The 21,469-nt window shown below is 40.9% G+C and overlaps 3 protein-coding genes across 3 annotated transcripts; 1 reads left to right on the forward strand and 2 right to left on the reverse strand.

The window, feature by feature from the left end:
* Window positions 1–6,195: 6,195 nt before the first annotated feature.
* Window positions 6,196–8,072, reverse strand: lrrc69 (leucine rich repeat containing 69). The gene is made up of 8 exons (XM_085791674.1): window positions 7,862–8,072; window positions 7,618–7,744; window positions 7,455–7,527; window positions 7,150–7,345; window positions 6,936–7,007; window positions 6,737–6,838; window positions 6,453–6,632; window positions 6,196–6,332 (listed from the first exon to the last, which is right to left on the reverse strand). Exons 1-8 carry the CDS (start codon window positions 8,033–8,035, stop codon window positions 6,225–6,227), a joined length of 1,032 nt encoding a protein of 343 aa, XP_085647800.1. The 5' UTR covers window positions 8,036–8,072; the 3' UTR covers window positions 6,196–6,224.
* Window positions 8,073–8,573: 501 nt separating this feature from the next.
* Window positions 8,574–13,289, reverse strand: otud6b (OTU deubiquitinase 6B). The gene is made up of 8 exons (XM_085791676.1): window positions 12,980–13,289; window positions 11,394–11,542; window positions 11,102–11,200; window positions 10,648–10,848; window positions 9,977–10,097; window positions 9,787–9,848; window positions 9,587–9,693; window positions 8,574–9,075 (listed from the first exon to the last, which is right to left on the reverse strand). The coding sequence occupies exons 1-8, from the start codon at window positions 13,053–13,055 to the stop codon at window positions 8,991–8,993; spliced, it is 900 nt and encodes a 299-aa protein (XP_085647802.1). The 5' UTR covers window positions 13,056–13,289; the 3' UTR covers window positions 8,574–8,990.
* Window positions 13,290–14,473: 1,184 nt separating this feature from the next.
* LOC146978771 (ras-related protein Rab-5A) lies at window positions 14,474–21,089 on the forward strand. The gene is made up of 6 exons (XM_085791677.1): window positions 14,474–14,652; window positions 16,915–17,121; window positions 18,600–18,751; window positions 18,933–19,055; window positions 19,251–19,344; window positions 19,586–21,089. The coding sequence occupies exons 2-6, from the start codon at window positions 16,956–16,958 to the stop codon at window positions 19,699–19,701; spliced, it is 651 nt and encodes a 216-aa protein (XP_085647803.1). The 5' UTR covers window positions 14,474–14,652; window positions 16,915–16,955; the 3' UTR covers window positions 19,702–21,089.
* The last annotated feature ends 380 nt before the right edge of the window (window positions 21,090–21,469 follow it).

A 21,469-nucleotide genomic window follows, 5' to 3' on the forward strand; every position in this document is an offset into this window, starting at 1 on the left:
ATGCTTGATTGACATGACTGTGGCTGCAAAGTTTCTTCAATTATCCTGGCAAGGTTACGATTCCTGCCTCTTGATTCACAGCAGGTCCTTGTCAGTCTGAACACAGAAACAATAAACTATTTTTTCTATCTATCCCACTGTAACCGATGATGAATTTTAAATGTGTTGTATATATAAAAGATGAATTAGAGCCATTAAAAATGATTGTGGTATTCAACACATTTTGTCAGCCACTGTGGTCCAAACTGAAATATCTCAATAATAGGTTGCTACTCTATTCAGACATTCATGGTCTCCAGAGTATGAATCCTACACACCGTGGTTGTCCCTTAACTCATTCATCTAGCACCAATCAGGTCAGAATGTTGATTTACCATTAAAGAAGAAAAGTTGGTCATTCTTGTCATGTGCATTTACAAAAACAGGTGTGTTTGAAATGACAAATAGGCTTGGATTGGCTAAAGGATTAGAAAATAAAGATGAGCAGAAAAGTAACCTCTTTAGTTGAGTATATATACAGCCTTACTGTAGCAACAAAGCCAACGTTTGTAATTGAAATTGCAAAGAAAAAGCATTCTGGATTCGGTTTTGTCACTGCAGGCAGCAGCTACTTTGTGAAGTGTGCAAAGAAAATGTTTGCTTCACAACAAATGAAGCATTAATAAACATGGAGCTGTAGAGAAATGTGTTTTTTATTTAAAGAGAACAAAGAGGGAATGACGACAGCAGCTTTGGAAAAATTACAGACGGGAATGAGTGGAGTCAGATTGCGATAACAGAGACATTAACCCACATATTCCTGAAGGACATGCATGTGTGTAGGACGTTCATTTGGCTGGTTGGTCGGGGTTGTGGGTCTGCTCATCCAGCCGGCCTGCACATCGCAGACAGATGTTCGGCCAGCCAAGCCTGCAATGCCACAGGCACTGTGTGTTCTAGAAAAACCCGGAGACCAGATGCTGCTACCTGGTGTTCCACCCGCCTGCCGCTCCTCTATACTGGGCATGCTCCAGTGGCCATCACATGACCTCAGATTAGATTTTGAGATAATGTGCCGTCAATCACATTTTTATGATAGAGTAGAGCGGAGCCGGAACTGAAAGACTTCGCAGGGTCGACTCAGCAGGTTCACCACCGTGTATCTGACAGGCCGCATCCATGTGCCAGATTGATTTGAATAATGAATCAAATAAAGTATCCATAAGTGTGAAATACTCGCATGCTTGTGACTCAGAATATGTTTGTTTTGTAATTAAATTCAACCATAGAAAAAGGTGTAATATCAAAACCATAGCAAATAAAATGATGAATATCACATCCTAAAGAACTATTTTTGGAAAATGCCACTGTCAAAACACACGTAAAAGACCACATGGTGCTCTACTGAGTGAACTATCTGAAGTAACATCAAAAGATGTAATGCAGCATCTCCATCTCTTTCAGCTCCTTTTCCCTCCAGTTTTGTTCCCCATATAAATAAACAGTCACTGTCTTCCCGAACAAACAGAAACACAGATTCTTCGTCCCTCTCCACAGTCCCTGTTATTACCAAACCCGAGGAAACTTTCGAAGAGATTCAAAGACACTCAAGATTAAAGATTTATTAGTTCTTTTGAAGTTCCAGCAGTGTTTTTGTCTTATTTCTTCGACAAATGTAGCATGGTAATGGTGTTTTCGCAGTGTGGTTGGTGCTGACCCAGAACTGCCAGAGAGAGGTTGCTGGCCTGATGGCCGCGCTCATGTCTCAGCTCCTCTAATGAGGAATGGCTCAGTAATGGCATTGCTTCCTTGTAACCTCAAAGGACACACAGTTTACTTGCTTGCATTCAGGCTGTTTTTTATATTATTTTGTGATGTGATGTGATGTGAAAAAATAGAAAAGATTAGGAGGAAGCTGGGTTATTAGATTGGCACATCTGTGTGGCTCTGCATTGTACCTTCTTTTTATAGTCTGGTGGACTGCATGTCTAGATCAGTTCTTCTCACCTACTATATCAAAGAGGCTCTTTTGTCAGATTTGTTGATTGGTTTTGATGAGGAGATAGTGCAGTTATTGTCTTGTACATCTGGCGTCTTTGCCATCTCTTTTTCTATTCATATGCATCACTGAGTTCACCTTTTTCTCATATTCTGTTGCACATATTAGATTTTACAGTCACACGTGTGTTACAAAGCTCTGATTTGATGCTTAGATTTCAATTAAGCTTTGAATTCCAATAACAGCTCATTGTTCTTGCTTTTATTAGCTGCTCTATCTCTTAGATTCATCAGGCATATCTCACTGTGCTGTGCATCACTGCATCTTTCTCCCCATCTGCTTGAGGGCCAGCAGAGAATCACACTGCCCCCTAGTGCTCACAGTCTTTAGGATCACAACCGAATTGATTGTGCAGCCGTCAACCAGACAACACCCTGGTACTCTGCCAGTGGCTCGATACCAAGTTCTGTCATGGGCAGCGATGCACAACAATAGATTCCACTGATTGGAGTGGTGCACACTCCTGGCTATGACACTGGGCTACCACTCGCTACTGAATGGCTGTTTTTCTCTCTATCCTGTTACAAGGCTTCTAATTCAGCAATCAATGCCACTCATTTTAATAGCACCTCTGCTGTTGCCCAGAGGAAAGAAGAGGAGAAATCAGAGAGAGAGCCAGTGTCAAATCATTCTTCGGAGGTGAAGATCGCAATCACGACTTTGATTTTTATCTCATAGACTGATCAAATATACAGTGTTGCAGTAAAGATAGCAGCCTGCACAGTGCTTGTCATTGAAACCAGCTGGAAATACTTGTTTGAGCATTATACTATTAAACTTAAAAGTGTGGATGGATTTATATACAACCACAGAAAATGCAAATGAGGTATTAAGCCTCGACAGAGAACACACAGACATAATGATACAGAGAGTAGAATATGCACCACACTCAAACATATGGAGACAAGGCTGCATGTGACCTTCAGCAGCAAGCAGACACATCTTTACCATATCCATAACAATGAAAGCTATAGCAACCAGCATCCTATATACTGTTTTTAGCCGATGTATCACTTGACTTTTCTAGCCCCCAGATGCAATGTGAGCTCAAGCAGCCATAGGCTCCTCTAAAGACATCCTAAGTAAGTGCTCCAAATGACAAGACAGACTAAATACCCCGTAACAAACGATACAAGACTGCAGAAAGCACTTTAACAAAGGAGGTTTGTAATGAACCCAAGGTGCCTTCTACCCAATATATCATCCTGAGTGAATTTGCCAACATCACTCTCTTTACCTCCAAGCATGGTAAATGAGAATTTATGCACCCGCTACTTTATCTTTCTTTACTTTTTTCACCCCCATGAGGTAGCCATGCCATGCGAGACAGATATTTCCACCAAAGGCAATATCCCCTCACAGTAATTATATCAGAGCAAGAGAATGGCTCATTAACATATGCTAGGCATGTCAGGAATTTACAAGCGCCTTTTGTAGATGCCTCTCGTCAGTGTGCTGCTCCCATCCGTATGGTGTCTCCTTTGAGGATGCAACCTCCTCATTTCCATACATGTCAATCAAGCCGTGCGTGGTTTTTTTAGAAACATTCTGTACAAAAACACAGGGCTCTCTGAATATGGCAATCATAAAGGACAGCTCAGTGATATGGAAGACGTGTGTCTACTCTGCACACACGTGGGGGTGCAACTGTGTGTACTGGGATGAAAACAAAGTGATGGGGGCAAAATTATCTTGATGATCTGCCATCAGTGCAGAGAGGGTAAAGTGATTGTGTTTGCGTTTCTGCCGTGTGTTAAAGAGCCATGTGTGTATGTGTGAATACACACGGAAAGCTTGACACCAGACACCAGACACCAGACCGACTCACAGACAGGTCCTGAGGCCACTGAGCTAGTGGTGCTGCTGCTGCTGCTGCTGCTGCTGCTGCTCCACTGCTTCAGGACCCAACATCTGCTGCCTGCAAGAAGGCACGTACTGTCGGCCTTTCACCCATTAGTACGGTGCCAGTAGATTGAAATGACCTATTTATCAGCCTTGCTTACTCATAGCCCTTAAGATGATTTCTGAATCTCCATTGTGATGTTATTATGTAAATGTTGTGAATATTTAGTGAAGTTATGTATCATTTATGTTAAAATGTACCACAGAACAAAATAGTGTCTGTGTAATCTTAGTAATGGCAATTAAGTCTTTAAAAAGTTTGAATGTAGATTTGTGAACATGCAGCTCCTATCCACTGCCGCAGGCAGGAGAGCAAAATCTGCAGTGATGTAACCACGCAAAATTTTCTTCTGAAGTGCCATGTATTAATATTACGCCAGAGCTGCACTTTATTGGCAATATGAGATCCGATAAGGTATCCACTGTGATTACTGAGGGAAAAAATTTTGGTTGGAAATACTTTATAAGCTTATGGCTGTAAAAACACTGTTGAACGAAAGTTGCATTACACGTCTATGTATTCAACTGAGGCCTGGTCCTGCTGATGAATACTGAATGTTAAATGTTACAGACAGGTCTCAGGGCATTACATGATATCTGTCTTTGGAGAGAGTTTCAATGTGGTACAAATGCATAAGCTCAAATGGCAATGTGCCCCTGTGGTCCTGCCTGCTGCTCTTTGTTTGCCTGACCCCCGACGCCTCATCCAGTCTACAGCAGTGAGGCCAAGACAGACTGGTGTGGCGCTTAGTTCCGCCACACTGGTTGACTGGGCCACTGCCCTTATATACTCTAACTTGGAGTAAACTACCTAAGCCAAATTTAGGCTTTGCTGAAAACATTGTACACGCACACAAGCAGAGCAGCTTTTCTCCCTGTGCTGTAGTAGAGCAGCTTTGAAAAAGACTGTTAGAGTGAAAAAGTGAAAGTGAAAATGAACAAAAAAAAATATTAAAAAACGATATGGATCCACTAGAATGAAAAAGCGACCTCATGGTGGCATAACAGGAGTTTGACAGAAAACCGACAAAGTGAGATGGAGATAGAGAGAAAAGTCATTTTGTGTTTGAATGAGTGCGGTCTTTTGCCCCAGCAAATGTCATTGCAATGACTGAAGACCCAATGTCCATTTCCATCACCAGCCTCTCTCTCTATCTCCCTCTTTCTTTCTCATTCATTGTCATTGCCTTTTCCCTTTAAGTGCACTTTCGCCCACACCACTTGGAAATTGATTGAAACAAAATGTCACAATTATGCCCTGTAGCTCGCCGCTTCAATTATTCATCAATTAGGGGCTAGGCTCCTTTTTTTCTCTCCTCTGAGCTGATTTTTCATTCAGTTTGCTCGAGATGTATGGCTCCCCTGCTGTTAACCAGTCCAAAGTCATTAGTTTCTGGGTTTGCAATTAAACCTGATGCATTATGCATGAGGCTCCGACTCAGTAGACACACGCAGCAGCGGCCGCAGCAGCTAGCGAACGAGCTAGCAAGCTCTGGAGGCGTGGATGGGAAATTAATTTGCTAGAAATTAAGTTCTCCCTGCCTCTCCCTCTCTCTCCATATATATTTATATATATATTTCCTCTTGTCTGGCAGGTTGGAACAGATGCCACTGGCTGGAGATGGAGATAAAGATGAGGCAGCTATGGGGTGTTCATGCAGGTTGATTAGCACAGACATGGGAAAAAGATCCCCTTGGATTAAAACAGTGAAAATACGTGTAGGAAATAAACTTGACTACATTGTTTGTTCACATATTACTTCTGTTCCCATTAAGTGGAATTGTTGCATCATCATACGACCTTAAAGTCATATAAACCTGCTTGAATTCTCAGTTACATACCTGCACTAACTAACCAGTGTGAAAAAGAACAGGTGTAGTCTTTTTTTATACATGTGAGGTTTTCTGTAAATCATGTGAGTAAACAGTGTAATTTTGGTAGATGTGGAATTTTTCCATGCTTACTCTATTATCAGTAGCTGAAATTAGCATATATCACAAATGTGTTCCAAATTTAGTTGAAGACTATGTTAAGCAGTGGAAGAGTGCCCTAAATGTAAAAAAAAATAACAACGTTCATTTGCTGCCACCTAATGACCACAGAGTAAAATATCACCTAAGATGTGTTTGACAGACCGATGAATGTTGCTGGAAACTCAGCACAACTAATCACTGCAGTGTCTTGATGAGGTCTATTAATAGATCTGTGTACTATTATTCTTTAGAAATTAGGAGAGCATTATAATGGATTGTGCATAGTACCTTTTGTTCATCAGATGTATATTTATCTTGTAGCAACACCATAATAGGAGTGTCCATCCGTATTAAAGCACTTGTATGAACAAAGGAGAGCGCGCACTGGAATAATAAGTGAATTCCTCATTTTCATGTCCTGCAACACACATAAGAATGACAAACCACATTTGTTTTCATACAGCCATTAATACATATCGATTATAAACATTTCATTTGTTTCAATTACATTACAATTTAATGATAGTACACAACTAACCTTCTTCAGACTGATAAAGTGTACACACTCCAGCCAGATGTTGAGGAAAGGTCTGGAGCAGAGTGCACAACAGCTGCTGTTAGCCAACAGGGCAGTGAGAGACGGGTAGTGGGGAAGCGTCCTGTGGACCAGAGAGGACTTGTGCTGGTCTTCAAACAGGACAAATCTTGCAACCAGTTCCTAGTAAATAAAGATTAAACAAGAATAATGAGGCATTTACTCTACACACAACACATAGAAATACTTTGAGATTTGAGATATTTTGAGTGTTTCCATGACAGTACCTTCAAAGTAAGCACGTCTGCATCCTGTACTGATGGCTGTGGCGCACAAGGCACAAACCTGTTGCCTTCGCAATGGAGCTCCTTCAAGCTCAGCAGGTGAAACTAGACAGGGTCAAAGCAGAAAGCAAGGTTTATTTCTAGATTGGTCCAACTAATCTACAACATGGTGGTCTCAGTGAGACAATACTATGTACTGTACCTCAACAGGGAACATGGACAACTTGTTCCCTGCCACATCCATCACCTGGAGCTTTACCAGTGCCTTAACTCCCTGTATGACATGTAAAATATTCAGACTGTGCATTGTTGAGTACAAAAAGAGAAAATTAACAGACAGGAAATACTTGGAGAAAGAGGTTCACTAACTACAGGTGCAAGCTGAGGTCAGAAGTATTTCTTGAGAAGTTACGTACCTCTGGTAGGCTGGTCAGCTTGTTTCTGGCTACATGGATCTTGGTAAGGTGTTTACACTGGTACAGCTGATGAGGTAGTGTTGACAGCTTGTTAGAAGTCAAGTTTATCTCAGACAACTTAGTGAGATGACCGATCTCTGCAGGGATCTCCTCCAGTTTATTGTCCAGCACACTGAGATGTTGAAGATTACGCAAACTGAGGGGATTTTAAAACAGAAAACAACCTTATCCCTCTTTGTGCCCTTCAAACATATAAATAGGTAGAGATAAAATAAAGCATCAATTAGCCTATGTCATAAATCTACCTTTTAATCTCAGGTGGAAGTCTTTGAATTTGGTTGTGGTTCAGATTGAGCACAACAAGGTTTTGTAAGCCACCTGTAAAAGAAAAAATATTTGACAATTTTAGCTTTGTGTTTTTGAACAAATCTTCCAAGGTGTTAATAGTGCACAGCAGTGAGCGCCTACCTATCACCTCAGGTGGCACCGCTGTAATTTGGTTTCTGAACAGGTACAGTTTCTTCAAGGACTCCAGATGGCCCAAGACAGCGGGAACCTCCTTCAAGGCATTGTTTCCCAAATTCAGCTCCTCCAGCTTGCAGACATTGTAAAAGTTAAAGTATTTAGTCGCAAACCTCCATGCTGTGTGCGAAACAAAGTGTTACAGCATCACGGCGAATTAGCCAGGTGAGCGGAGCGGGGAGAGACTCACGTGTTGCAGACAGAGCAGCTCGGCGGGCAGCGCGGAGATGGCGTTGTTGTTCAGGTGAAGAACCGACAGGGTTTTAATGGCGGAAACACACGAGGGGACTTCTTTTAGTTTCTTTGAGCTCAGATGTAAAGACGTGGATCTGGCAAACAAGGCTCTGACCACCGACTCGGCCATTTGATAAACCAAACTAACTAATCTGGTCCCTCACAAGTTTCCATGGAGACAAGATGCTTTCTGACAAACCAAATGTTCAGGCAATGTCGACATCTAGTGGTGATAGCAGAGCATAGCAGCTGTTTTACCCATGGATCTATATACATCCATGGTTTTACCCTGCACTTTTAAAGATGATGGAAAAAACAATAAATGTTTCATTATAGATTATAGATTGGCATGATAGATACCTAATGGACTTGAACAATATTTAAAGTATTTACAGTATGGCAATATAACATGGTAATCTTACATTGGACCTGTAGAATAAGATCTGGAACAAGACAGCAGAGCACTGGCATTTTTGTACAGACAAGACAATAGCCAGTATTTATTATTCAAGAACTTATTGGCTGGGGTGTGTGTGAGTGTGTGTGTGTGTGTGTGTGTGTGTGTGTCTCTACATTTCCCCACTCATGTAGAATAAAAGGTCACTTCAAAATAAAAATGAATATATCCCACTCAGAAACGCCACAAATAAATCGATAAGACAACTCAATCTCATGATTATTGTATGCGTTTATGTAACAACAATCGATATGGTTGACAGGTTCGACAACTCAGTTCTTTCCTAGAATACTGCAAAAGTTCGATAACCTCTCGGGACTGTTGACATTTACAGTGGTTGAGTGACATGCGTGGTCGACAGCTCTTCTATGCTCTCCTGCCTATTGGGATTTTCTTAACAAATACCTTTACACCACTTTATCCCCACCCCCCAACCCGGGGGTCACTAGTTTAGACCAAGGGTGTCCAATGTAAAATAGTTAACACATTAATTTTCTTCCTATGTTATTTTTCATTAGCACGACACACCCTTTCAAATACGTTTGTATTCAGGGGCCCTTGGTGTGAGTGGTTTGAACACTCTGCATTACACAAACTGGTTCATGTCAAACCAAGACTCAGCTGTCTCTCAGCTGTCCTCTGCATTAGCTTGATCCTTTAGCCGCTCCACAGAATTGTAGTGCTCTCCCAGTCCATAGGCATGACGCATGTACCTGCAAACAATAAGATAATACATTCTGAGTCCAGATATCTACACAACAAAACTACACAAATTTTATAGCCCAATATCAACGCCTTAATTATAGTTTTATATGCACATTTTTCTGTCTATGGCTGTTTTCATGTTCTGTGTGAGTGCCATGATGCATAAAATTCAAATGTAGTTACATGAGGATCCCAAACTGTCATATCAGTTCAGTACTGTACAGTACAGTCCATGTCTTTGATATCAATTACTCAAACTAGCACTGACCTTAACTGGTGAGGGCAGCAGCATGCTGCATGAGAGAAGTCTTTGATACAGCCCTTCATAAATGCTTATTTTACATAATGGGAGTTACAGATTACAGATTAACCTTGCAGTAGGCAAACATTGTCATGAATGCCCTGTCTGGTTCCCACAGTATGACTGAACTGTCTCATTAAAATGTAATTATGCTGTATATATTTATAAAACTAAGAGAGCTTACAATACAACAATGAGTAAAAATATAAACAACATACACAAGGGTGATGGGTTCACCATCATGTTCCTCCCCAATTTTTATAGTTGGGGATTCAGCCTGGATCACTTCTATTGGCAAGTGGAGGACCTTTGTCAAAGCTTGCAGCTGTTGGGTGAAAGATTAGAAAAAGAGGCTGATTACTATAAAGAACAAGGAGTAACAACACAGCGCATCTGTGAAACAACTTGAAAAACTCACTTCCAGCTGTCCACCCCAGGCTGCTGTGTGCTCCACTTCACCGCAGTATTTCTCAAACTCATCTGGAAACCAATACACCCACAAATGACTGTTTGAAAGCTGTGCAAGTGCATAAACACTTTCTAAATGTAGGATGCGTGTGTGGCTTCTATTTTTGGTTGTTTTACCAAAGCAAAGATAACAGTGTTACCTGTTGTGTACATGTCACCAGTGTTGGCATTGGTGAGGAAAGGCAGAAAGTCATCAGCATGGTTTCTCATGTGGTCAGCAGTGCGGGTCCTCAGTTCTTTCATACTCATAGACAATCCGGGCTAGAAGAAAAAACAACACATCATGTACCCTTTTTGTACAAACCATATCGAAAGTTGCCAATTTTTATTTTATTTTAGTATTTATTTCGCACACTTATTGTTCATCACATTATCGACTGGGTATTGAAACCACATCTACAGCTATAATACATCTGTGAACTTCTTCATTGTGCGCATTTGAGTTATTCTAATTATCAGTTCATCATATTAAGTGGTGCAATATTATGTGAGTATGTCATATGATTACTGCATACCACTTTGTTGAGTGCAATTGCAGTACTTTATTATTTTGCTTATACAATGTGTAGGTGTGATATTCAAGTTGGTTGTTAACAACTTGTTAGTGTGCATTTTTGGCTCCAACCTGCCACTGTTTGCAGAAGGGACAAGTATAAATGTGACAGTGTATGAGTTGCACATCCTGCTATAAGAGTAGAGCAAAGTTGACTAATATGTCCTGCCATGTAGGTGGTGTTTATTAGAAGACAAAAAAATAACTTGTCTGCTACCGATCGAGAAATAAGGGTTACACATCCGTAACAATATGTACCTTTGCTCGCTGTGTCAGCTGATCTTCAATGGCACGGTACATGCAGTGGCCGTCAGAGGAGATCTCCTTGATCTGAAGCTGTTGCTGGGCAAGTTTCTGAGCCAGCTTCAAACCCTCCTGGTGCCTCACACCCTGCAGGTTCTGCACCTCGGCCTCTGCTATCCTGCTCTCCCTCTCCTTCTCCTGGGCAGCCTTCTTCTCCTGAAGAGGATCATTTAAATAGTATTTAATGAAGAGAAGGATTGTTTAGGTAGACAGCTTCACTTGTGGCATATGCATGTGCCCATCCAAGCAATGATCTGACAGGAGCAAGCAATTAAGGTTAGTCATCTTTACAAGATACTTCTATTCAGACCAAACCTCTGTTTGGGTATCTGGGATGGCTTGAATCAAATGCTGTGGGCAAAAACACACAGCACTTAAAACTGCTCTGTTTAAGAAGAGACCTACTTACCCTTCTCTTCTGGGCTTTGGTTACACGTGGCTGTTTGGCGTCCTCTGGTTCTCCATCCCCCATATCAATGGTCTCAACTCCATTTATCACCTGCTCCACCTTGAAAAATTAAGTGGGCAGAGCTGTGTTTATGTCATACATTTATATGAATCAAATAAACATTCTTAATGCAAACCTGAATTCTGATATACAAATCTGAAAAAATACATGTTCTGTGCATACCTGCTTGGTACTGAACTGTATTTGTTTAATACATAACCATGTTATTTGTCAGTCATGAGAATGCTTTTACCTTTGAGTCATCTGTGGATTTGAGTTGCTGGATTTCCTCCTCATGTTTTTGACAAAGGTCAGCTTCCAGCTTGGCAACCTCCTCTGTCAATTGTTTCCTCCTTTTCTTGTCATTTTTGGGAACCGCATTTTTCATGCTCTGGATTTTGGCTGAAAATTAAGCACAAGCACAGAAAACATACTTCAATTAAACAACCCCACACACTTTATACAGAATATAACAGTCTTATGAACGAGAAGCACTACCTGGATACAATCAAAGGTGAGGTGATACTGATGCACCTTACATTGAGTTTATAGGTTAATAGAGATTCAAATGATATGTCTTTCTTTCAACCATAAATTACATGTTTCAGGAAACTGCTGCTGAACCTCCCTCCATTCAATTCAATTCAATTTTATTTATATAGCACATTTCATACGACAAGGGCAAACTCAGTGTGCTTCACAAAAACAAAACAAAGCACATTACGCAATACACCTAAAATACATACAAAAGCAAGCACAAAAAGACATAAAAGAAGGTAATGCAAATTAAAAAACAATTAAAAACTAAAAGCTTGTGAGAAAAGAAATGTTTTAGTCTGCTTTTAAAAGAAAATACTGTTGTAGCAGACCTGAGTTCGTGTGGTAGGGAATTCCAAAGAGTAGGACCAAAATGACTGAAAGCACCATGAGCTGGTTTTGAATGAATTCTTGGAATAGTGAGTAGACCTTTACTTCTGGTGTGTCTCAGTGAGCATGTCAGAGATGTATGAAGGAGCTGCACCATTCAGAGCTTTAAAAGCCATAAGTAACATTTTAAAATCAATTCTTTGCTCCACTGTAAGCCAGTAAGAGATGCTAAAATTGGAGTATTGTGTTCACACCTTTTGGTTCTTGTTAAAACTCTGGCTGTAGCATTCTGAATATGAATGAAATAAAGTACTATATAACATGGTATAAAGAGACAAATAAAACAGAAACAGGCATGCCATGTATGTATGAATATATAACTACTATGTAAATACCAGCAGATGAAAAACAGATGCATACATTAATATGCAACGCAACCATGAACAACAATCATGAATAAACTGCAAGCAAGGATACAATAGTGCAATGATGCAAGACTGCTGGAATAAATTCTGAAAGACTAAATTTATAAACAGAAAGTGGGTGTATACTTATAATGGCAACACTGTTAAAATGGTATTTTGTCTTTGTGGGGAACATATAGGTGGACGGTATAGATACATTAAAAGTTACAACCCACACAGACCTGTGGTGTGGTGCAGTGGATTCCTACCCTCTGTGACGCTGGGTTTTTGACCCTAAAAACTAAACTCCTTCGGTTATCTATCCAAATAATGGTAACTAACACTGGCTATTAGGCTCGTAAACAAAAGAACTGAGATGACTGAATTATCCCCATGATCTCACACCTGCCTCCTGTCACATCATAGGCTCTGACACTAGAGCTGGTGGCTAAAATGGCCTGAGTTAGAAAAATGTAATGCAACACAACAGAAGAAGACACATTGCGAGCAAAGGCTACCTTTTACTAACACAGGTAGGACGAATGAAAACAGCTGAGGCTATATTTACCTTGTAGATCTTTCTTTTCCTTGCGGTGCTGCTTGGCCAGCAGCTCCTCTGCTGTCTCCACTAACCCCTCCTCCATGACTTGATGCTGTTGCTCACTTTGTTCAGTAAAGAGCCTTTAGCGGCGACAACAAACCGACGACCGGTAGATAAACAACCTGTTAAAGCGCCCCGGTTATTAAAAAAGACACATCACCAACCCGAGATAAAAATATATACTCTGCAATAAATAAAACGTGCTGTTATGGCCTTATACAGTCTATGTCCGGAAGAGACGAGGGGACTGGGCGGAGCTTTCCTCTTCTTCTCCTCCCCGACACTTATTGTTATCGTCCCAACAGCGCCGCCTCTTGACTTTCTATTGTGCTGCAGATCTTTGAAGGCACCTGACTCTGATATACTGTAACCTACTGCAAATATATCTAATCAACACTACCATTTAAGTCAACAACTTTTTATTTACTTTTTACTCCCCCCACCCCCCCCTAGTTTCTCAGATATAGCCTAACTATTGTGACAAAATATAGTCAACAAGATGGATTATGTAGGATAGGAAGGCTATATCTCTAACTCTACATACTGTACCCATATCTATACTGTACATAGCTGACACAACATCAGTGGTGCAAACAGCTGCAATTAAACACATTTTCTGAACCAAAATGCCCAGGTGATTATCCTTATTGTTTCTAGAATATATATTATTTTCCATATATTTTCACAAGTTTCATAGATTTGCCTCTAATCTATTGATTATTTGAATCAGGCGCGGTGCAATAGAAACCATGAATCCAAATATTACAACAGTTGTACAAAATAAAAATAAAAAATAAAGCATGCCCTGGAGAAATATTAAAAATGCATTTGCAACTGATTTAATTCATACATTGCTACCATTTTAATAAACATCCCTAGCTGTGTTAATAGCCGGGGTGTTGTGTTGTGGGTGTTGTGCAGCGCAGACGTGCTGTGTGACGTGGCGCGGCAGGCGGAAGAGCTTGTTTGTGTTTTGGTTCTAAGCATAGACTGTAAAAAGAATGGACGTAGCGTCCGTGACGTCACCCATTGGTTTTGAGGAGTCGTTTTTGTGACTCAAATATGGCGGCCTGTACAGCGCCATGTTGGATTGGCCGGCCGAGAACCCGCCCACTGGCCTCGAAGCAGCTGTCCACGGAGCTGCTCGGACCTGTCACTCAATGTTTCCGCGCCCTAATTGGCCAGAGTCTTAACCTTATAACAGTAAAACGGTAGAGTTAAAAAAAAATTCACCCCCCTCAGAGTGTGTGCGGGGGTAGAAACTATCGATTGAGACGAAAAAACGTTCTGACACCAGGCTTTTAACATGTTTACTGAGGATGTAAAGTCGGCGATTTTAACATGGGGGGTCTATGGGGAATGCTCCCTTCTGACACCAGCCCCCAGAGGAATCCGAGGGGATTGCAGTTTTTTGAACGCGGAAGTGAGCTTCACTTCTCAGACCGACAACTGCCCCCTTGGTTCTAAGGGGAAGTTGCGAGAAGAAAGAAAGAAAAGGAGGAGACGTGACGGGATTGTTGAAATTTTCTTGGTTTCCCCTTAGCACCACCTCACCACAGTTCCCCCCGGGGTCCCCCTCCCTGTGTAAATAACAACAGCGGCTGCATTTAAAAAGTTCAAAACATCGCCTGGCTCCTCGGGTAAGTCGGTACTTTGGCCGTGAATTTTGACGTGAAGAAGTTGTGTGTTTTTCCAGCTGGAGGACTGGCTGGCTGGCTGGCTGGCTAGCGCTAACGTTTTGCTCAGTTGTCATGATCGGGGGACTAAAAAGTGAGCTAGCGCAGCCTGTCGCTAGCGGGCTCCAGCTGCTTGATGTCGGTGATATGTGCAGACAAGATAATGCAGGGAAAAAACGGCCCTTTGTCGCACAAGTCCCTCTCGTCCGTGTCGATGTGTTGCCATTAGCAAGTGGCCAGTAGTGACTGTGTGCTAGCTGGCGGCTACATGGGTGGACTCAGGTCAGTGGGTGGGATGCTAACACTGCTAACACAAGCTAGCGTTAGTGTTTTGTTAATTGAGGCTTGGCTACTCCCCATTAAACAACCTTATCCAGTCAGCACGGCATTTCAGTTTTAATGACACCACGTAGCAGGACAACGACTAGTTAGCTTGTTGACCCACCACACTCCCCTTTAGTTTTTATTTGGCTATGTGCTTGTTGTTGTCGTCTGACGTGCTGTTGATAAAGTAGTTAGGGGGGACTGCTAACAAGCTAGACAACAAAAACAGCTTGGAAAATGGCGTCCTCCTCTAAAAAAAAAAAAAAAATCAAAAGAGATATAAAGCTACAGCTAACAACAACAGCAAGTGTGTTTACAGTAAACTAACGACACACATTGTGGAAGCAGTGCAGTCACGCAGTGCGCAGCGTTAATGCTGACAGACTGTGCCAAGAGTTAACGCAGTTACTGCTCTGTCGCTGCAATTTCTGACTGTCTATTTGTTTTCTTCCTGTTCGACTGCATTTGAAGGATGGATTTGTTTGGGAAATGTAAAGCATTTGTGTCTAACTACCTTGGAAGCAACCTCTCCAGTCGTCTTCATGTGCTTTGCGCCTCAAAGCGTTTTATTTACCAGGACAGTCTCATGCCAAAACCCCCGGATTTGAGAGTGTTTAGTTTGTTATTGTCAGATTGATCTCTTCTTACTTTGTTATTGGGTAAACAGAGTCGTTGATATTGCGACCAAAGGATTAAAGATACACACAGGTGTGAAACATTTGAACACGAACAGGTTGTTGTAATACAGAGGCTATTAGCTTCAGTTATACATTTGACAGACTGATATAATACCACATCTAGTTACTTGAACGCAAATTTGGTCTTTTCCTCTGCACGTTATGACAGTTAGGTATTTGAACATTGTTATATATGTCAATAGAAAAGGGTTATGTATCCTTAGTGGATGGCCTCACAATATAACAGATCATATATGAGAAATTCGTGTCTAATGATACACAGAGGTAGCTTTTTTGCAGAGCCATTGAACATAATTACATTAGGTATGAGTATGACAAGCAAATGTTGTTATTGTTTTTTTTGCTGAAGATGTTATGTAGTTATGTAGTCTCCTGGATAAGGGAGTGTGGGGTGCACATTGAAAGTCATCATCATGTTGGTGGTGTGGAATAAGAAGATTCAACAAAACATGCACAGTCAGGACAGAGTCTTTGTGCAAAATCAGACACAGGCTGTGATTATCTCTTGACAACAGCCATCTGTTGTATACGAATTAGTCAGCAGTTCATTCCTAAATAAGTTAGTAAGCAATGCGTGGTATGTATCCATACAGGGGTTCTCGCAACTTGTAGGTGGCTCCAGTGATGTGATGTGATGTGTGGGTGGGTGGGAGGGTGAAACCTCCTTCAACTGTTGTGGTCCTTGACAAGGCTTCTTTGGCGTGCTGTTAACTGTATGTGGTTGTGGCTGACTTTCTCTGCCTCTTTGATAATGTCATTCATAAAGGCATTGTTGGCATGTCATGCCTACTTGTTTGTAGTGAGTATGGTAGTGTGGTCTCTGCAAAACTGGAGGAATGCAAAACATGTGTGGATGTGAAATGCGTTATTTTCAATTTGCATGCTCTGCGGACACCATTGGCACAGTCAGTCACTGTTAGCCTGACAAGACTATTAAATTAACAAGTAATAGAGAATGAGGGCATATCTAACTGTTGCAAAGGTGCTGACTAATGTTTGTTTTGATGATGATCACTGAGGCAAGAGCCTCCGTGTTTAATTACTTACCATTAGCATATCAAAACAAAGTAATGGAGGGACGTATTTATTCTTACAGATATATTTTGTTATATGTACTCTGCGATGTGATTATCTGTAGTGTTTTATAGTGCTTTCTACTTTGTGATTATCAGCAAACAGAAATATCTTCTTTTGGTTCTTGCAGCAGAAGTCCTGATAGTGAGGTTGGGGGTATCTGACTAGGTCATGGCCAATCGGGGAGGAGCTACAAGACCCAATGGACCCAATGCAGGGAACAAGATCTGTCAGTTTAAGCTGGTGCTGCTGGGCGAGTCAGCTGTTGGAAAGTCCAGCTTAGTGCTTCGCTTCGTCAAGGGCCAGTTCCATGAATTCCAGGAGAGCACAATTGGAGGTGAGCTATATATCCTCCTGAGACCCAGGAAAAAAAAGTTTTTTGATTTTGATTTTTTTTTACATAAATTAAGTGTTGGGATGGTAAAGAACAAATTGCAAAGAAAAAAATCTGAAATTTTTATTTTATTTTAATTTTATGACCTGTGCACTGTAGTGTACAACAAGACTATATTGTTCTCAAACGTGTAATATTTTGATGCTTATAATGTACATGGAAAGACTAGAATTATCATGTAAAATACAGTAATATATTATAAAAACTAATGTCAATTATAGGGTTTTCATTCTTTTTCATCAACTACACTATTTATCTTTGTGATTTCATCATTAGAGATGATATTTCATTGACCATTCAGACGTTTTAGAGCAAAAGACAAACAGGTTGCATCTTATGCTATTTTGATTAATGCCTCAACAAAAGGCTTGTTGTCCATCCATGAACAGTTTTCATTGCTTAATCATTATTTAGAGTCAAGAACAAAATCAAGGTACCTGTTTTCTGGAGTATATTTCCATGGGCATTAATTTTGCACTGATTTAAAACCTCAAAACCCTATGTTTTGGTTTCGGCCCATAGAAACCAATGGTGCACCACGTCAGCTCTTTGTCTTGATCTCCCTCATCTGGCTCTTCCTCATCTGAACTTTTACACTCTCCTACAGGGTCATTATCTTACCATGGACTGTTATCCTCTGATAAATCAATTTCTGAATCCCCCTCAACTATTTAAGAATATAAGAATTTACTCAGCCTCTGTCAATGAGCTGTTCCCAAAGAAATGTGACGGAAACACAAGTACAGAGTCCCGATGTCCACTACAGTGTACATTAGTAAAATTTGCTTTTTTTCATATGAAAAGTAAACAATTCAGTTCTGAAAATTTACTTCAGTGTTGCTGAGATGTTTATTTATAATAAACAATCAACATATAGGACTCAAAATACTTAAAATTGTAAATTTCATGCTCACTTGTACTCTTTCCCATAAAATCTGCTTGTTGCGATGTCGGCCATTTCTAAAAGAGATGCACAGAAAGTTTGGAAGGTCACACCCCCCCACACAAGATATCATTGGAAAGGGCTAGTTGTCCTCTGTAGTGAACAACAGGACTTAATAAGGTGACATGTTTAGTATGAGAGAAATGGGTTTGAATATGATGTGCACTACAGTGTACAAAAATGCATTGCCGGGTCTCAGGAGGATATTGAGAGGCCGGGGTTTATCAGTTTGTTAACATACAGATTAAAAGAAATATAAACTTTAACTGTAACTTAGTAACTCAGTTCTCCAGTTCAAGTAAGACTGACTCTTGTGATGTGAGCTACAGTTTATCTAACTTAATAGGAATAGATAATGTTTTGTGTTCATATATTAATGAGCATTTTTACTTACATGGTGTTGCAAACAGTATTGTTTTTGGTGTATATATTGATTGTCTGCTGCTGACTCACACCTCATTTTATCTCATCCTTTCAGCTGCCTTTCTCACCCAGACAGTGTGTCTAGATGACACAACAGTGAAGTTTGAAATCTGGGACACTGCAGGTCAGGAGCGTTACCACAGCTTGGCACCTATGTATTACAGAGGAGCACAGGCTGCCATTGTGGTCTACGACATCACAAACGAGGCATGTTCATCCACCTCCCAGTTCTTCGTGCAATTTTCCTGACATTGTTCCACTTTTAAGTTGTTCTAACTTCTGATAGTACTTTGCATGTATTCAGTTTGCAAGATGCAGCCAGATGCGTACAACAGGTGAAAGTACAGCTGAATGTACTGACTAATGGCACAATGTCTTCTATTTGCAGGAGTCCTTTGCACGAGCAAAAAACTGGGTGAAGGAGCTGCAGAGACAAGCTAGCCCTAATATCGTCATTGCTCTGTCAGGCAACAAAGCTGACCTAGCCAGCAAGAGAGCTGTGGACTTCCAGGTCAGACCAAACAAACTGTGCCTTGACAAAATGTGCAGGATACCTCTGGTTTTGTTAAATGTGTATACATCCAGAACATACATTACAAGTAATTAGATCCATTGCCAAGATGATCATTTTTAATATAATTTCTCATTGTCTGTCTCCTGTGCCAGAATTTATAGAAAATTGATGGTGTTTGCATTGTGTTAACAGGATGCCCAGTCCTATGCAGATGACAACAGCTTACTTTTCATGGAGACGTCAGCTAAGACATCTATGAATGTGAATGAGATATTTATGGCTATTGGTGAGTAACTATTGATACTTTATTCATAGGTTTTGCCAGTGTATTTGTAGAGGTAACACTTGAAGGTAATTGGAACTCAAATTATTTGAATAATTCAGTGAAGTATAAAGTCTAATCAGATGGATGGTTTGAGAGGCTCTGTGGATCACATTTTTTTTGCATTTGTTACTTCTGCTCTGCAAATGAAAAGTTGTAGTTTCTGTTTTGTTGTTGTTTAGTTTTGCACGTTTTTGTGTTTCAGCAAAGAGATTGCCGAAGAGTGAGCCTCAGGCCGCAGGAGCCAACAGCGGGCGGACCCGGGGAGTGGACCTGACAGAAGCTGCTCAGCCAGCTAAGGCTCCATGCTGCAGTAACTAAAGTGAAGAACATCGTCCCTCCAAAACAACCTGTACAGCAGTAACTAATGCGGCAGATGCCCTGAATGCCACTGCAGTTACCAATGCTTATCTCCAATTCTCTGATCGACAAAACAAGAAAAGATGCCCTGTGCCCACTTTTTTATTTTGCAGTAGCGAAGTCAATGCCATTACACTGATCTCTCGATGTGGCTCTGCTTCTTTTCCTACATTGCGGTTCTGCTGCTGCCTGGTGAAGCCTCTTAACCATCCTTTCTTATTCTCTGCCATCAACATCTATCGGGTTTGACTGAATGGTTAATGACGGCCGATATTAGAGAGTATTACTGCGCCCTGCCTTCCATCATCTTCCTCCAAGTGTGTAGATATGAGTTATTTACAGGAAGTGATCACTTCCCCTTTTGGGGATAGCTTAAGACTTAACTACAGCAATTCTAAAACCAGTCTTCTGTTTTTGTTCATTTTGTTGACAATTTTGTTAGTTATTGTTTTCTATAATTTTGTCAAAATTATGGATGCACATACTTATATGGCCTAAAATAGAAAAACCAGAAACTGTGTTTTACCTTTTGTCTGCAGTAGCACAGGAAAAAAAAGTGTATAAGAGGAGGGTATTCTTGTGAATCAGAGAAAGAGGAAAGGCAGAAAGTGGAGGCAGACAGAGAGGAACCCGAAGCTTCTTGCCTATCTTTTGTAACTGGGACTCTTTTATCTGAAAGTTTAATACATGTCGCCTGTAGTCCTTTTAGATTTTCTTTCTCTAATTCCCTCTGCCTGCCCACTGCTCTCCACGTCTTTTACCCTCAAAACCTTTAGTAGCACTAGTGTACATTCTCTTCTACCACCCTACGGCTCCATTCTGGGGCCATGCCTGCTTCTAGCTGTCCCTAGTGGCATTGTGCAATGTTTCATAGTATTTAGATGTGATTAGAGCATCTGCAAGGACCATTGCAGCACAGTGACCCACCCCCCACCCCTCCCTCTCGCTCTACCCAGCTTTCTCCACAATAAGGTGCTGGGACCTCCAAGGTACACATCAGTGTCACCAACACCCCCATCTTCTGATGCAGTGTCCTTTCATAGATCTTGTGTAGACCACCCTTTAGTGGTTATGTTGGGGTTATTGGGTTTCTGCCTTTGGATGATTAAGTTAATGCAGATTTTCCATTGTGTAAAGTTTGCAGGACCGCTGCTGGGTTTGCACATGGTAAAAAGCGAAGGTGATGGTAGGGGAGTTGCAATATGTTAAGGTTGCTTCATAATCACCTTTGAATTATAATTATTTGCCATCTTCTCTTGATTAGGAAGTGCTTTAGACACGGTTATGTGTCAGTGTGTAAAAAAAAAAAACTGGGCCTGGGTTGTTCTGGCTGGTGACAGATTTCATCCGTTGACTCACTCACACGTGCCCATTAATGTGTGTGTATGTTTGAACACATATTTGCACATAAACACACACATTACATTTACTTATTCCCTCTGGATCCTCTCAGACCTGAACAGCATTGTACATAAGCACACACACACACACACACACATAGTCTGTTACACCACTCCATCACTTATGTTGATCACACATTTGTGTCTTTTCCCCATCCCAGCCTTCCCCTACACACTATACATTGTTTATATACAGACAAATGCAGCCATGCAGACACACACATTCATACAGTACATGGGGTTAATAACTTTTTTTTTACAGGTCTGTCTTACTCATGCCTTGCACTAATGATGCTCATGAATATATCTTGTCATAATTACAGCCAGTG

Source organism: Trachurus japonicus, chromosome 11 (assembly GCF_045865225.1).
Source record: "Trachurus japonicus isolate A0001 chromosome 11, Traja_1.0".
In the NCBI taxonomy this organism is placed as follows: Eukaryota; Metazoa; Chordata; class Actinopteri; order Carangiformes; family Carangidae; genus Trachurus; species Trachurus japonicus.

Coding starts and splice junctions, on each gene's coding strand:
- lrrc69 (XM_085791674.1), bottom strand. CDS start 8,035: ATGGCCGAGTCGGTGGTCAGAGCCTTGTTTGCCAGATCCACGTCTTTA. Junction 7,346..7,454: donor CTTCCACCTGAGATTAAAAG/GTAGATTTATGA, acceptor AAATCCCCTCAG/TTTGCGTAATCTTCAACATC. Junction 6,839..6,935: donor TGTCCATGTTCCCTGTTGAG/GTACAGTACATA, acceptor GACCCTGTCTAG/TTTCACCTGCTGAGCTTGAA.
- otud6b (XM_085791676.1), bottom strand. CDS start 13,055: ATGGAGGAGGGGTTAGTGGAGACAGCAGAGGAGCTGCTGGCCAAGCAG. Junction 10,849..11,101: donor CCAAAGCCCAGAAGAGAAGG/GTAAGTAGGTCT, acceptor GATCCTCTTCAG/GAGAAGAAGGCTGCCCAGGA. Junction 9,849..9,976: donor TGGTGACATGTACACAACAG/GTAACACTGTTA, acceptor ATTGGTTTCCAG/ATGAGTTTGAGAAATACTGC.
- LOC146978771 (XM_085791677.1), top strand. CDS start 16,956: ATGGCCAATCGGGGAGGAGCTACAAGACCCAATGGACCCAATGCAGGG. Junction 17,122..18,599: donor CCAGGAGAGCACAATTGGAG/GTGAGCTATATA, acceptor TCATCCTTTCAG/CTGCCTTTCTCACCCAGACA. Junction 19,345..19,585: donor TGAGATATTTATGGCTATTG/GTGAGTAACTAT, acceptor TTTGTGTTTCAG/CAAAGAGATTGCCGAAGAGT.